We start from the raw sequence: 13,656 nt of genomic DNA, 5'->3' as shown, positions 1-13,656 counted from the left end.
ATGAGATACAGATTGTATTTTATCTTTTTCCAAATGGCTGCCCGGTTGTCCCAGCACCATGTATTAAAGAGTCCATCTTTATCCCACTGGCTCGAGATGCCAGATTTTCATACACATTCAGGTTTCTTTCTGAACTTCTGTCCCATTGGTCTGTTTGTCTGTTTATCACCAGTACTACCCCTCTTTTTTCTCGTTGAAGTATAGTTGATTTACAATATTGTGTTAGTTTCAGGTGTACTTGTGAAATTTTTTTTTCAGATTGTATTCTTTTGTAGGTTATTACAAGATATTGGGTATAATATCTTGTACTCTACAGTAAATCCTTGTTGCTTACCTATTTTAAGCACAGTAGTGTGTGTCTGTTAATCCAGTACTCCTACTTTCCCCCCCCTCCCCTTTGATAATTTGTTTTCTATATCTGGTGGGTCTGTTTCTGTTTTGTATATAGATTCATTTGTAATATTTTTTTAGATTCCACATATAAGTGAGGTCATACAGTATCTGTCTTTCTCTGTCTGACTTACTTTACTAAGCGTAATATTCTCTGGGTCCATCTGTGCTCCTACAAATGGCAATATTTCGATATTTTTTATGGCTGAGTAATATTCCATTGTGTATATACACCACATCTTCTTACGTCAGTTGTCTGTTGATGGGCCCTTGGGTTGCTTTCCATATCTTGGCTATTGTAAATGTGGTGCTGTGGACATTGAGATGCGTGTATCCTTTTGAATTTGAGTTTTCATTTTTTCCAGATATATACCCATGAGTGGAATTGCTGGGTCATATGGTAGTTCCCTTTTTATTTTTTTAAGGTACCTCCATAATGTTTTCCATAGCGGCTGTACCAATTTACATTCCCACCAACAGTGTACAAGGGTTTCCTTTTCTCTACACCCCCTCCAGCATTTGTTATTTGTAGACTTTTTGATGATGGCCATTCTGTAACTCTATTGGGTAACATAATACCTCTAGGACAATGGTGAACCGAAGTGGAGACTGGGCATTCTTGCTTTGTTCCTGATCTTAGTGGAAATGCTGCTAGTCTTTTTCCAATAAATAAGATACTGGCTTTAGGATTAAGCTATGTATATTTTTTCATGTTAAGAATATAACACTCAATTCCTATTTTTTTTTTTTTTTTTTTTTTTGTGGTACATGGGCCTCTCACTGCTGTGGCCTCTCCTGTTGCGCAGCACAGGCTCCAGACGCGCAGGCTCAGTGGCTGTGGCTCATGGGCCCAGCCGCTCCGTGATGTGGGATGTGGGATCTTCCCGGACTGGGGCACAAACCTGTGTCCCCTGCATCGGCAGGCGGACTCTCCACCACTGCGCCACCAGAGAAGCCCTCAATTCCTATTTTTTTTGTTTTTATAAATGGGTTTTAATTTTGTCAAAGGATTTTTCAGCATCCATGGAGATATTATTTTTTTAAATTATTTTTTCCTTAGCTTTATTAATACAGTAAATGATATTAATGGATTTCCTAATACTGAACCCAACTTTCGTTTCTAGAAAAATATCCTACTTGGTCATGATATGTGATTGCTTAATGTAATATTTAATTCTATTTGTTAATATCTTATGTAATATTTTTGCATTGAAATTCATGAGTGATACTGGTCTGCAGTTTTCTTTCTTTGTCCTGTTTCTGATTTATCAGAGTTATACATGCTTCATAAAAGGAGTTGGAAAGTTTCCTTCCTTCTCGGTGCTCTGGAATAATTTCTGTGTAGTGCACTGGAATGATCTGATCTTTGAAAGTTTAGTGGAATTCCCCTGTGGAACCAGCTGGTCCTGGTGCTTCTTGTGGGGTACTTGCTCATAACCCTTTCTGGTTTTTTTTCTACGGCAGTCATCTGTTTAAGTTTCCTATCTCTGATGGGGTCGGGTTTTGTCATCTGAATTTTCTTAGGAAGTTATCCATTTTGTCTACATTTTCAAATTCATTTGCATAGAAATCTGCAAAATAGTCTCTTATGATTTTTAAAATTTCTTCTGTTTCATTTTATTTCCCTTGTGCATTTTCTTATTTTCTGTATTTGTGCTTTCTCCCCTTTTTTTCTTGGTTAAGTTAGCCAGTGGATTGTCTGTTTTGTTAATTCCTCTCTCCCCACCTGCAAATCCCTAGGATTTAGATCTACTGTTTTTTGATGGAAAAACCTCTACTTCATTAATCAGCTTTTCCCTCCATTATTTCCTTCCTTGTGTTTTCTTTTGGGTTACTGTGTTGTTCTTTTTCTAGTTTTTATGAGCTGAGATTTTATTAATTCATTAATTTTATTCTTTCATTTTTATTGGTAACATGTTAGTATATTGAATTTTTCTTTGATAACTGCTTTAAATCCATTGCATAGATTCTGATAGGTAATGTTTTCCTTGTAATTATTTTTTTAATTCTGTGCTTTCAGGTTATATTTCCTCTTTCGTCTGGGAGTCAATAATCAGGTTTTAAAATATCCAGGTGGATGTGCCTTTCTGTTTTTTGTTTTTGTTAATAATGTATAGATTTATTGCATTGTGATCAGAAAGTGTTGTTTTCAGTATTTCTACTGCATGGAAATTATTGATTTTTCCTTTGTGACCTAATATATGATCAGTTGTTGTGAATGTGCTGTAGGTTCTTGAGAAGAATGTGATTCTGTGTTATCAGGGTATGAAGTTCAGTACATATCCGTAAGATCTACCTTTTTTTTCGGTACGCAGGCCTCTCACTGTTGTGTCCTCTCCCATTGCAGAGCACAGGCTCTGGACGCGCAGGCTCACCGGCCATGGCTCACGGGCCCAGCCGCTCTGCGGCACGTGGGATACTCCTGGACCGGGGCACGAACCCGTGTGCCCTGCATCGGCAGGCGGACTCTCAACCACTGCACCACCAGGGAAGCCCCGTAAGGTCTACCTTGATTGAGAACTCCATTAAGATCTTCTGTCTTCTTCTTACTTTTTGGAACCCTTGCTCTGCCTTGTACTGAGGATGGTGTATTAAGTCTCCTATGATTAGCATGATTTTGTCTCCTTGTTATCTCTGTATAGTCTTTGCTTCGTAAAGGTGGTGGTTATATTGTTTGGTGCATAGATGTTCATGAGCATTAAGTCTTTGTTGTGAACTATGGCTTTTTGCATTAAATATGTCCTCTGTTGTATTTAATGCTTTGTGGCTTGAAATCTACTTGGTCTATTCCTTCTTTCTATTTTCATTTGCCGGTATATGTTTGTCCATTCTTTTTATTTTTAGCCTTTCGAAATCATTTTATTTTAGGTGTGCCTCTTGTATACAGCATATAATTGGGTCTTGTTTTGTGAACCAAATTTGAAACCTTTCTTTAAATATAGGTGAGTTAAGCTCATTAATATTTGACATGACTGATTTATTTGTGTGCAACTCTATCATAATATTCCATAATTATATTTTCTTATATTTGCTATTTCTTCATGCAATCTGTATTCTTTGCGTTTTTATTGAGAATTTTTATTTTGGATTTAGGAGGACTTGTATTTTCTAGTGATTACTTTTGTATTTAAACCTATTTTAATGTCCTTAGTAATCGGTTTTATCATTTAACTCTTTACTGTCTGATTTATCAATTTTTTCCCGGGATAGTTTAATATGCTCCTGTCACTTATACAGTATTGGCCTATACAGTCAGAATTTTTTCTCTTTCCCTCTCCCTTCATCTCTCATATTTTAGTTGAATTATTTCTGCTTTGTCAGTATTTAATATTTGCACATTAGTCTTTCGACCTAATCCCACCTTTATTTTAAATTTAGTCTGAGATGTACGTCTAAATACTTTCAAATGCTTACAAAAACATCCTTATGCTGGAATTTTCCCAGTCATCACTTGGTGAGATAAAGCTTACCTTCACGTAGAATCCTCAGGAAGGGCTGATGGGTGTAGTATTCTCTAAATTCATGTATGTTGAAACTCTTTTTCTGTAATCTTGATATTTGAAGGACAGCTTGCTGGATTTAAAATTCTTATTTCATATTTTCTTTCATTGAGATTGAAAAGAATGTTTCTCCATTGTCGTCTTACTTGTATGTTGGTTTTGAAAAACCTGATGCCAGTCCAGTTCCTTTGCACTTTCATTGATCTGCATGCCCAGGGGCCTTGAGGATTTTATCTTTATCTTTGAAATCTCCTAGTTTTATTAGGATATATCTCAGCGTTGATCATTCTGGGTTAATTTTCCCAGGTGCCCTGTGAGCCTTTTCATTTTAAGATTCAGTCATTTTTTTTGTTTTGGGGAAGTTTTCTTAGGTTACAGTTTTAAACATTAGCTTTGCTCCATTATTTTGTTTTCCTCTTTTCGGAACTCTGATTTATGAACACTGTTCCTTCTTTGTCTTCCATTTCCACTGCTTCCTTTCCTACCCTTTTTTTTTCTTTATGTTCTTTTCCTTCTCTTGGTTGTGCTCCTGTCCATCTTTAGTGCCCTTTATTAATTTTCACTTGAATTTATTCTCCTTAGTGCATTTTATAATTTATTCCTCATTTCTGAGATAATTGTGCTTTTTCCTTCCATTACTTTCCTGAACTCATTCAAGTCTCTCTTGGTTTCTCCCTGCTTTTGTCCCTTTCTGTTTTTACATTTTACATTTCTAATTCAAGGTGGTTTTTCGTATCTTCAAATGTTTGTTTGAGCGTTTAAGTATGTTTTTAGACTGCATGAATTACAATCTTCTTTTGATTCCTGGTTGTTCTTCAGGAGGGATTTTTATGTTAATGGGTGTTTTGTAAAGATTGCTGGTCTGATGGCAGTTCTTCTGTTAATTTGGCTGTGTCCAGGTGTAGCAGGTGTCTGTCTGTCTGTTTTGGTGATGGACAGGGGAGGGTGTGAGGCTCCTGGTATTGTGGTCCTCCTTGCTTGCAGGACCCTAACTTCCCCTCTTTCTCCTTCTCATTTTCACCACCCAGCACCCAAGGGGCACTCCCCCAACTCATTTGCCTGTTTCCCTCTCAGGAGCTGTGAGTTTGGAGGAGAGCCTCTTTAAATGGCGTCTGTGGGTCTTCCCTGGTGGCGCAGTTGGTTGAGAGTCCGCCTGCCGATGCAGGGGACACGGGTTTGTGCCCCGGTCCGGGAGGATCCCACATGCCGCGGAGCGGCTGGGCCCGTGAGCCATGGCCGCTGAGCCTGCGCGTCCGGAGCCTGTGCTCCGCAACGGGAGAGGCCACAACAGTGAGAGGTCCACGTACCGCAAAAACAAACAAACAAAAACTGGCATCTGTGTCCACTGTGTGGACTTTGGAGGCCCTGCCCCGAGTCTGTGCCCCGGGGCTCAGCCCCCCGCCCCCCACGGCTGCCGTGTCTGGGCGGGCTTTCCGGGGGCAGGTCACTCACACCCTCACCGGCGTCCCCGCTCCATCCAGCTCACAGCTTCTGTTCCTGCCCTTGCTCAGCATGGAGCCGCGCTGGGGGTGTGGGCTGGAGTAGAGGGGCCCCCGCGCTGGGCTTTGGTGGCCTTTCTTTCTCCCTGGCCGTATTCTCAGATGTCAGTGTTCTCCGCTTTCAGGTTGTGCCCAGGGTGTGGTTCAATGCAGAAGTGACTGCGACCTTTCTGTATTTCCCGGTGTTCAGGAAGAGCTGTAGGGAGGGGGGTGACTGCCTCTGCCCTTGTCTCAGCCGCCTGGATTCCACACTTTATTTACCCAGGACATTATTCTCAATGGTGTAAGAGGCTCAGATGTCAACGTTTTCCATTTTCATCCTCGGGTATCTGTTTTAATAAAGCGTGTTAGGGAAGAGTAACACTAGCACTGTAAACCCATGGTAGGAGGTTTCCATCAGTATATTAGATACATCCATTAAGTTTAAAAAGTCAATTTAGAAAACCATAAATAAATAATAGGACAGATAATGAACTGATTTGGCACCAGTCATGACGACGGCTTGCCAGTGACTGAAGAGGGTGTGTGGGCCGCCCGTGTGCTAGGCTGTTTTCTGACTCAGGTGGGGGCGGCCCACCAGCAGGGCCACCCGCTGGCCCAGGGACCCAGGACGGAATGCCGGCACTGGCAAAGGGGTGGACCTCCTGACCCTCGGCTCTGTGTCACCGAACACATCGTTACCCCGCAAAGTGCACGGTCTTCGCGCTTAGAGAGTGAACCGTTTTCCTTTAGCATTGGAGGGTTGCTTTTGTAATTCATCTTTAGTTCATGGGGAAGCAAAAGCCAAATGCTGACTTTCAGTTATGGGCTGTGTGTGCAACTTTGGAAATAAATAAAATTAGTTTACTCTTCAGTGTCAGTAAGACGAAGAATTATCCACATGTGAATTATTCGTATTGTGTTAAGAAAGTATTTGCCTTGATACCAGGCAAAATGTATTGAAGCGTCTAACTAGTTTCTTGAACAAAATTTATAGGTTTTGTACATTTTCAATATCAATAAACCAGTCACAATAGTTTATTACAAGAGTTTCGGCCAAAATTGTTTAAAATGACTATTTTAAGTCCGTAAAGCTAAGTAAATATCAGACAGTGCTAGAAATAATGAGGTTAAGTGTAATTGATGGTGTTTATTCCCGAAAGATAAAGTTTAAAGTCATCTCCTCAAATGTCCTATAAACTTTCCCAGCTCCATGGGGGTCTGTCTTTGCAGCTGAGGTTCTCAGAAAACAAATTCAATTAGAGTGTTGTGTGCTTTCCGAGGCCATCTCAAGTGAGATTTTGTTTGTTGCAGAAACGGGCATGCAGGAGATTAGAAGCAGTGGCGCAGGAGCGGGGCTGCCCCCAGGTGAAGGTGCGTGTGCCCGCATCCTGGGGCAGCGAGGAGCCCGAGTCACCAGATGCCCAGCCCAGAGGCTACCTCCCTGCACCGAGGCCAGACGGTGGCCAGGGGCGACCAAGCGTGGGGGTAGGTTTCTGCTCCCACCAAACCAGCCTTTAAATGTCTAATGAAAAGTGTAAATAACCACCGTTCTGACTCACCTGCGGCTGTGATTTGTTAAATAGGTTCCTCAGGACGGTGGAAAGAGCTGGGCCCAGCCTTGCCCGAGATGCATTGCGGGGGAGTCTGTAAGTGCATTAATCTTCTTGCTGTGACATAAAAGATAGATTTGGCCTTAAATATTAGATCCATAAAACAAAGTTCATAAAAGCAGCAGTTACATTTCTAAGGAATGAGGGATGTGAATAAAAAGGTGCAGATAAGCTTTTCTTAGCATTCTACCCGGCTGCAAACTAATTTGTTTCCAGCTTCAGACTGGAGATAGAAATTGAATATACATTTTAAATTCTTTCTAAAACACAGGTTCAGGGAAGGGAACAGGTCTCTGGATATGGTTAAAATAGAGGTTATTTGAGTACATCTTAGAGAAGAGTCTTAACCTCATTTACTTATCCAAATAGGAATCAACGTTGTTTTTTCTCTTTTCCCTCTTTAAGCTTTTCTTTCATGTTTGCATAAACTTCACACAAACCACAGATTTCAGAAGGAGAAACACAGTATTCACACCATTAATTCAAAGTAAAGGGAGGTCTTAACATGACCAGAGTCAGATTCTCAGTCTCCTGTGCTGGGCAGAAAATCGTAAAATGTCCGTTAGCATCATGATACCCTTGTTACTAATTCTGAACTTGTTCTAAAAACGAGTTAATAGGTTTGAAACTGCTGTAATTCTTGGTTTTTGTTTTTTGTTTTTTTTTTTCAATTTTAAATTTGCAGTCTTCATATTGCAGTAAGATAGAATTGTGTTTAGTTTCCACATAGAAACCAGGAGTCTGTGTGTGTGTGTGTGTGTGTGTGTGTGTGTGTGTGTGTGTGTGTGTGTGTGTGTCTGTGTGAGTATTTTCAGGATTGCCCCCTAAAGATCTTTAGAGAAACACATGGCTGTTTTTGATAAGCAAAAGACTGAGTCAGTAAACTATAGTCTTCACGTGCTGCATTGCAGGCGACTGTTTTATAGAGGCAATGACTCTGTTTTAAACTGAGGCCTAGAACTGTGTCAGTTATCGCCAACGCGAACCTCTGACTCTGTGACGTCATCAGTCAAATATGAAGACAAATGTTGGTGGCAGACCTGCCCTGATGTGCTTCTCTACTTTTTGTCCTCTATCTTCCGGGAACTTTCCGCAGGTTATATTGCGTTTTGTGGTGTAATCCTGAACAATGGTGAAATCAAAGATCCAGCAACTTGAACTTACTGTATTCCGGTTGATTCACTGTAACTGCCAAACATGCCCTGGATTTCGAGTAGATAATACGACCCCATTATGGGTTGATTGCACTAATGCTGGTGACTAACCAGGACCTTCCTTGTTCTTATCCCATTTCCATGGAATGTATCTTTCAAATCCCCCATCTGTTGGGCAAACAGTTGGAACGTAATGTGGATTCTTCATGCTCTGAGAGGTCGTCTTCTGGCACGAAGGGCTTAAAGAAAAAAAAATTTGGCCCAAGCACCTGATTGGATCATTTAAGCTAATGTTCTGTTTGAACAACAGTACCTATTTGATTAGGGTTTTCCTTCCTTTGTAATTCCCCAAGCTTGCCTCTGTATGTTTCCTAGGAGATGAATCTGCGCACAGAAAACCTATATTGATATGTAAATATATCATTTTTTCGTTAATGCTCGATATTCTTTTCATCTAAATTTCAGAAAGTGACTTTAAAAAATCAGTTTCCCTTTATTTGTAGTTATTTTCAATAAAATTTCACCCAAGCTTGGGTGATTTAATATTTACACCCACTACTTCTAAAAGTCTTATGTAAATAAAGATTGAAATGTGAATTTGAAAAGTCACACCTCTTGATATTTGAACAGACTATAGCTGCATATATCTTCTTTTTCTAATAATATGGCTAGTTTCTCTCTTAAGCTTTTAAAATAATAAGACACTATTTTTGTATTCTAGAACATCAAAAGGCTCAGTGTTAAATAAAAAGCAAATAGTATTTTTAGAAATGCAAGATCCCAGGGAGAAGTGCTTAACGGTAAATCACCGATGGGCAGCAATTCCAAATTTCAGAAGACTTTATTAAACACACAGCTCCATTCACAAGTGTGCCCCCCACTTCACACACAAGCCCGCCCCGTCCTGGCCCACAGTTCCCATAGCTGACCCGGGATGGCGACCTTGGCTCAGAGAGAAGCAGAGGTTATGTTGGGGAGTTTGTGTGGAGTCCCTAACGGGAAACTTACCTGTGTTTCTCGGCTTGTTTGGTGCTTATCCTTGAAAACCTCCTTTGCCTCCCAGTTCTCTGGTGTATTTCTGACCTCAGCGGGTATCAGCTGATCCTATGGGCTCTGCTCTGAACTCTCACGTGGCTGCTGGCTAAGCCCGCCGCCCGAGCTCCTGTCCTCTTTCTCCCGCGAAGCTTTTCCGTATTGTTATCATGAGTCGTTGCTCACGCATGCAAGGACTTTTTCTGTAGACCTTCTCAAGCTCATTTTCCAGGCTGGCACACGAGTCTCCTGTTGGGTCTGTCCCAGCTCACTGTCGCGGGGATGACTGTTGCAGTCGTTGCTGACAGTTTCTTAGGGTGATCACTGTTCAGGCTCAACTCCTGGTACACGTTATTATTTAGAACTGAGTCACCCTGCTCATGTTACGGACAAGTGGGGTGAAGCCACCCCCAGTTGTGGTGGTGGGACGTGGTGTTATGTCACTTGGGGTGTCCACCCCCCACCCCGGGGCGGGCTGCCCTCGCTGCTGCACCGTCCGGGCTGCAAGGCCAGGAGCAGAGGGTGATGGTCGCCGTCTCTAGCAGGCTCCTTTCCTTCCACGAGTGGTCCCAAGGCCGGGCCGCGCCTTGCAGCCAGCTTCCTTCCTCGGTCGGCTCAGCCCGCCTGGCACGGGGGTCCATGGCAGCCAAGTGTGCCATGGAAATCACGCGCTTCTTGGAGATTCTACCCATTAAATGAAACCTAGTGAGGCTGTGAGAGCTCTCCGTGATAACGAAACGAAGATGCGTGAAAGGGGGTGGGCATTATCAGGCAGGAAACTACAGGAAGAACGGAGTTAAGATGTTCGCTGCGGGGAGGTGCTGTGTCTTCAGCACCCCGTTTTCTGAATGGCACCTGGCAACTGATGCTCTACAGCTCCTCAGGGAAGGGGCCACCTTCAGACTTTATTGGGTCCGCGTGACGGTCACTTGTCTGTTTTCTCTCAGCTCCGTTCATCACGCTCGTCTCCCCTGCATCTCCCAGGGCATGGCTCCCTCCCCCTGCCCCGCCCGAGGCAGCCTCTCAGCCCCTCCCTCCACGGTCCCAGCTCCTGCTGGGTGGAGCCGGCTCCAGGGCTCTGCTGTCACGCCATCTCCTCCCTTTGTCCTCCCAGCCTGCAGGGGGGTGGGGCTTCTACTGGGGGAATATCTGCCTCCCTTCCCCTGCGTGGCTTCTCTTCTCCTCCAGCACTTGTGAAGCTGAATCCCACATCCCGCTGTATGAAATACCTAGATTGATTTCCCTTTTCTGACTGGACCCCACCTGGGCTAATCATCTAAGCAGTGGACAAATCCTCCTGAAAACAAAAGCCTTGCAGCTTTAAATGTAGGCCTGTGGGTCCTGGTTGCCCGGCAGGCTCGGCGTTTAGGAGTGCCCACAGAGTGGAGAACCTGGGCCTTAAGTTGAAAAAGATAGGCCTTTTATGTTGCACATCACTGGTATTCCTTTGCTTCCATTTATCTCGGGTTGTTGGGTTTTTAACCCAAGCTGGTAGTGAATTGCCACATAAAAGCCAACATGCAAGACATGATGTTTTTGGTATTGTGGGGCCACACCCCCCTGCTCCCAATCCCCAACAGATTGATTTTGGATAACAGCCTGTTCGTTAGTGTTGAGGGCAAATACTAAGGGAGCAGCCTTAATAAGCTTCGATATTACTCACTTTTTGATGTGGAAATCCTTTGCCAGACAGGGGTGTTGGGGGAGGGGAAGAAGAGAGGCGGGTGACGTGAGAGTAGGCGTGGGGGGCGGGGCGCCACGTCCCAGCTGTTGTCCGGGCTCCGCTTTCCCTGTAGGGATGTGGCAGGAGGCGCCCAGGGATGATTATTCTGATTCTGAATGGATACATGTTTTTCCATGTACTACTTCTTACCTCCAAATGGGTGACCTTTAAAACATTTGCCTTATTTTATTTACCTATCTGTCTTATTAGCCACTGCTTCCTGCATCTGTAGCATCTGTAAATACTGCACTGAAACGGAATGGACCCAGAAGCTGGTGTAAACAGGATTCTCTCTTTCTCCTGGGCCCGGGTGTCAGGCAGGAGCAAGGGCCAGGGATGAGAATGTAACACTGTGCTGTAGATGAAGACAGATCTGTGTGCAGTGGGTTGCTCTTTGTGTCCTGTTTCAGCAACAGTTACTCCTCGTGAGTCCTTTACTCTTACGTCCTGAGAGAAGGAAACACAGTCATAGAGGGATCAACGGGAATTTCATCGATCATCCTGTAGGAATCAAATTGCACTCTGTGCATTTTCCCCGAGGTCTGTCAGGGACCCCAGAGGTCACCGGTCTAACCCTGTCACCTTACAGCTAAGGAAAATGAGGTCCACAGGGGTTAAGTGACTGGCCCACCATGCACCGTGGCTGATGGGGAGGTGGCAGCCCCAGGAGCCACTCCGCAGCCGTCTCCTCTTCCCGCTCTCCTGGCTGGTCCTGTGCTCATAGCCCGTGTGGCGGCAGCACACTCGCGGACTGTGCACAGTGACGCCCTGCTCTAACCCTCTGAGGAGCACAGCGTGCGGTGGTGGGTCTTTGCCGACGTCGTTCCCAGACACGGTGAGAGCTTCCAGGCTGAGACCTAGGGCTGAATTATTCAAACGGTGGAAGAACAAGCCGGCCAAGAGAGGAGTTTGGCTGTGTCAGTGTAGCCAGACGTGAATCCCAAAACAGACGAGTTTGCATAGACCTGCTGACAGAATCTTTGGATATAACTTCTGATAGTAAATGCTTTCTCTGAATATGGATGCCAGAAAAAAAAATAGTTTAAAAATTTCTAACTGTGTTGTTGAGATCATTTCCAGGCTCTGAAGGAACAGATAGCCTTCAGGTGACTAGAAGAACAAAACTAAACCTTCTTTCTCTAGGAATAAAATGTTATACTATGAGGAGACAGTGAAATGGATTTTTCCAGTAAAGATAGTGTTTTAAGAAAGATGCAATTTAGGTGTCCTACAAGCACGTTAGACTAAGCTAATGCAAATGTATCCCTTCCTGCTACAGATAAAAACATTAGATACATAGTTAATTATATAATAAGTAAAGAGAGAAGCAGAGCAGTGGATACAAACATATTCCTTTGTGGTTGTTGTTAGGTCTTGGCCTTTGTTGGGTTTGGTCGTAGAATGGGCCCAGGGCATGGGGGCTAGAATGCTGATGTCCAGAGATGGATGAGACTTTGGCCAGTGGAAGTGTAGGAGCTAGAATTTGGACCCTTGCCTAAAGTTCTCTGCCTTGAAGATCTGCCTATACCATAAAAGGGGATTAGAAGTTAAAGTACCAGGCCGTACATGGGTGTGGGCTCCAAGTTTATTCTGTCTCAGTGCTACAAAAATCAAAAGTTAAAGCATGAACGTAAAAATAGACACAGACTATTAAAGTCCTTAAAGCCTCGGTTAGTGGCAAAGTCAGAATCCGCCTGTCGGGATGCTTCCACCATCCAGAGCATACAGGATTCAGAGGTAAAACAGCTGGCACTGTGCATGAGATCACAATAGAATGATTTAAACTATGTAAACAGATGTACCTGGTGGGGCTGGGGGGTGGAGTAGGGGAGTGGCATCAGGAACTCTTAACAAACAGGAGAATACAAACCTGTAAGAATCTGAATTAATAGAAGAACCTGAAGTTCACTATAAAGGTAAATATTTTAAGAATTTAAAAAATGATTTAAAAAGAAATAGAGCCATGATGCAGAAAAGGATGGTATGAAAAAGGAATTGGGAGGTTTAAAAAAAAAAGAAATAACTTCTAAAAATGAATGATACAGTCATTGAAGTGAAAAAAAATTCTCACGTTAGACACAGTTGAAGACAGAATTAGTGAACTAGGAAATTTATCTGGGGAAATCATCCAAAATACAGCAAGAGAGATAAAGAGATAAAAAGCGTGATTAGCAGTCAGAGGAAAGAATGAGAAGGTTCATTAGGAAATCCAGAAGGAAGGAATTTAGAATATGGGAGAGAAGAAGATATTGAAAAGATCTGATTTGAAAAGAATAATGGCTGAGAATTTCCCAAAATTGAAGAAAGGCATTTGTAGCCAGGTAGTTTTGAAGAAGAACAAGGTGAGGGAGATCACCAATCAGATGTCAAGATATATTACAAAGCTGTAGTAATTAAGACAGTGTTATTGGCCTAGGGGCAGACAGATAGACAAGTGAATAAAATTGAGAGCTTCAGTTGACCAAACAATGTAGCTCCAATGCATATATGGCAGCCAGATATATTACAGACAATGTGTTACAAGTCAGCTGGGAATGACCAGTTACTCTGTAAATTGTGCTAGGACAATTGGCTATCCGCAAATGAGGAAAAAAAATTAGATCTCTACCCCACACAAAAATCAATTCTGGGGGGCTTCCCTGGTGGCGCAGTGGTTGCGCGTCCGCCTGCCGATGCAGGGGAACCGGGTTCGCGCCCCGGTTTGGGAGGATCCCACATGCCGCGGAGCGGCTGGGCCCGTGGGCCATGGCCGCTGAGCCTGCGCGT

The 13,656-nt window shown here is 43.2% G+C and overlaps 1 protein-coding gene and 1 long non-coding RNA gene across 10 annotated transcripts in view; one reads left to right on the top strand and one right to left on the bottom strand.

Annotated features, from left to right (window-relative positions):
* The window catches only part of LOC114484512 (uncharacterized), a 28,460-nt gene extending 19,263 nt beyond the window's left edge, over positions 1 to 9,197 (bottom strand). The window contains exons 1-2 of one of the 2 annotated variants that reach the window (XR_003677526.1): positions 9,144 to 9,197; positions 6,931 to 7,038 (exon numbers count right to left, since the gene is read on the bottom strand). This is a non-coding gene — a long non-coding RNA (uncharacterized lncRNA). Of the gene's footprint in view, positions 1 to 6,930; positions 7,039 to 8,145; positions 8,218 to 9,143 lie in introns of those variants that run through there. The other variant, XR_008616121.1, reaches the window with a different exon arrangement.
* The window catches only part of C20H10orf143 (chromosome 20 C10orf143 homolog), a 114,941-nt gene that overhangs the window by 20,456 nt on the left and 80,829 nt on the right, over positions 1 to 13,656 (top strand). For 5 of the 8 annotated variants that reach the window (XR_008616120.1, XM_055080945.1, XM_055080944.1 and 2 more), the window contains exons 2-4: positions 2,738 to 2,887; positions 6,683 to 6,856; positions 6,955 to 7,017. Coding sequence is in view for 6 of the 8 variants with exons in the window: in XM_055080945.1 (XP_054936920.1) it covers positions 2,738 to 2,887; positions 6,683 to 6,856; positions 6,955 to 7,017 (387 nt within the window). In the remaining 2 variants the exon portion in view is untranslated. The other 3 variants (XM_055080947.1, XM_055080948.1, XR_002891424.2) reach the window with 3 other exon arrangements.

This window comes from Physeter macrocephalus, chromosome 20, assembly GCF_002837175.3.
Source record: "Physeter macrocephalus isolate SW-GA chromosome 20, ASM283717v5, whole genome shotgun sequence".
In the NCBI taxonomy this organism is placed as follows: Eukaryota; Metazoa; Chordata; class Mammalia; order Artiodactyla; family Physeteridae; genus Physeter; species Physeter macrocephalus.
This window is presented reverse-complemented; position numbering and strand designations above follow the sequence as displayed.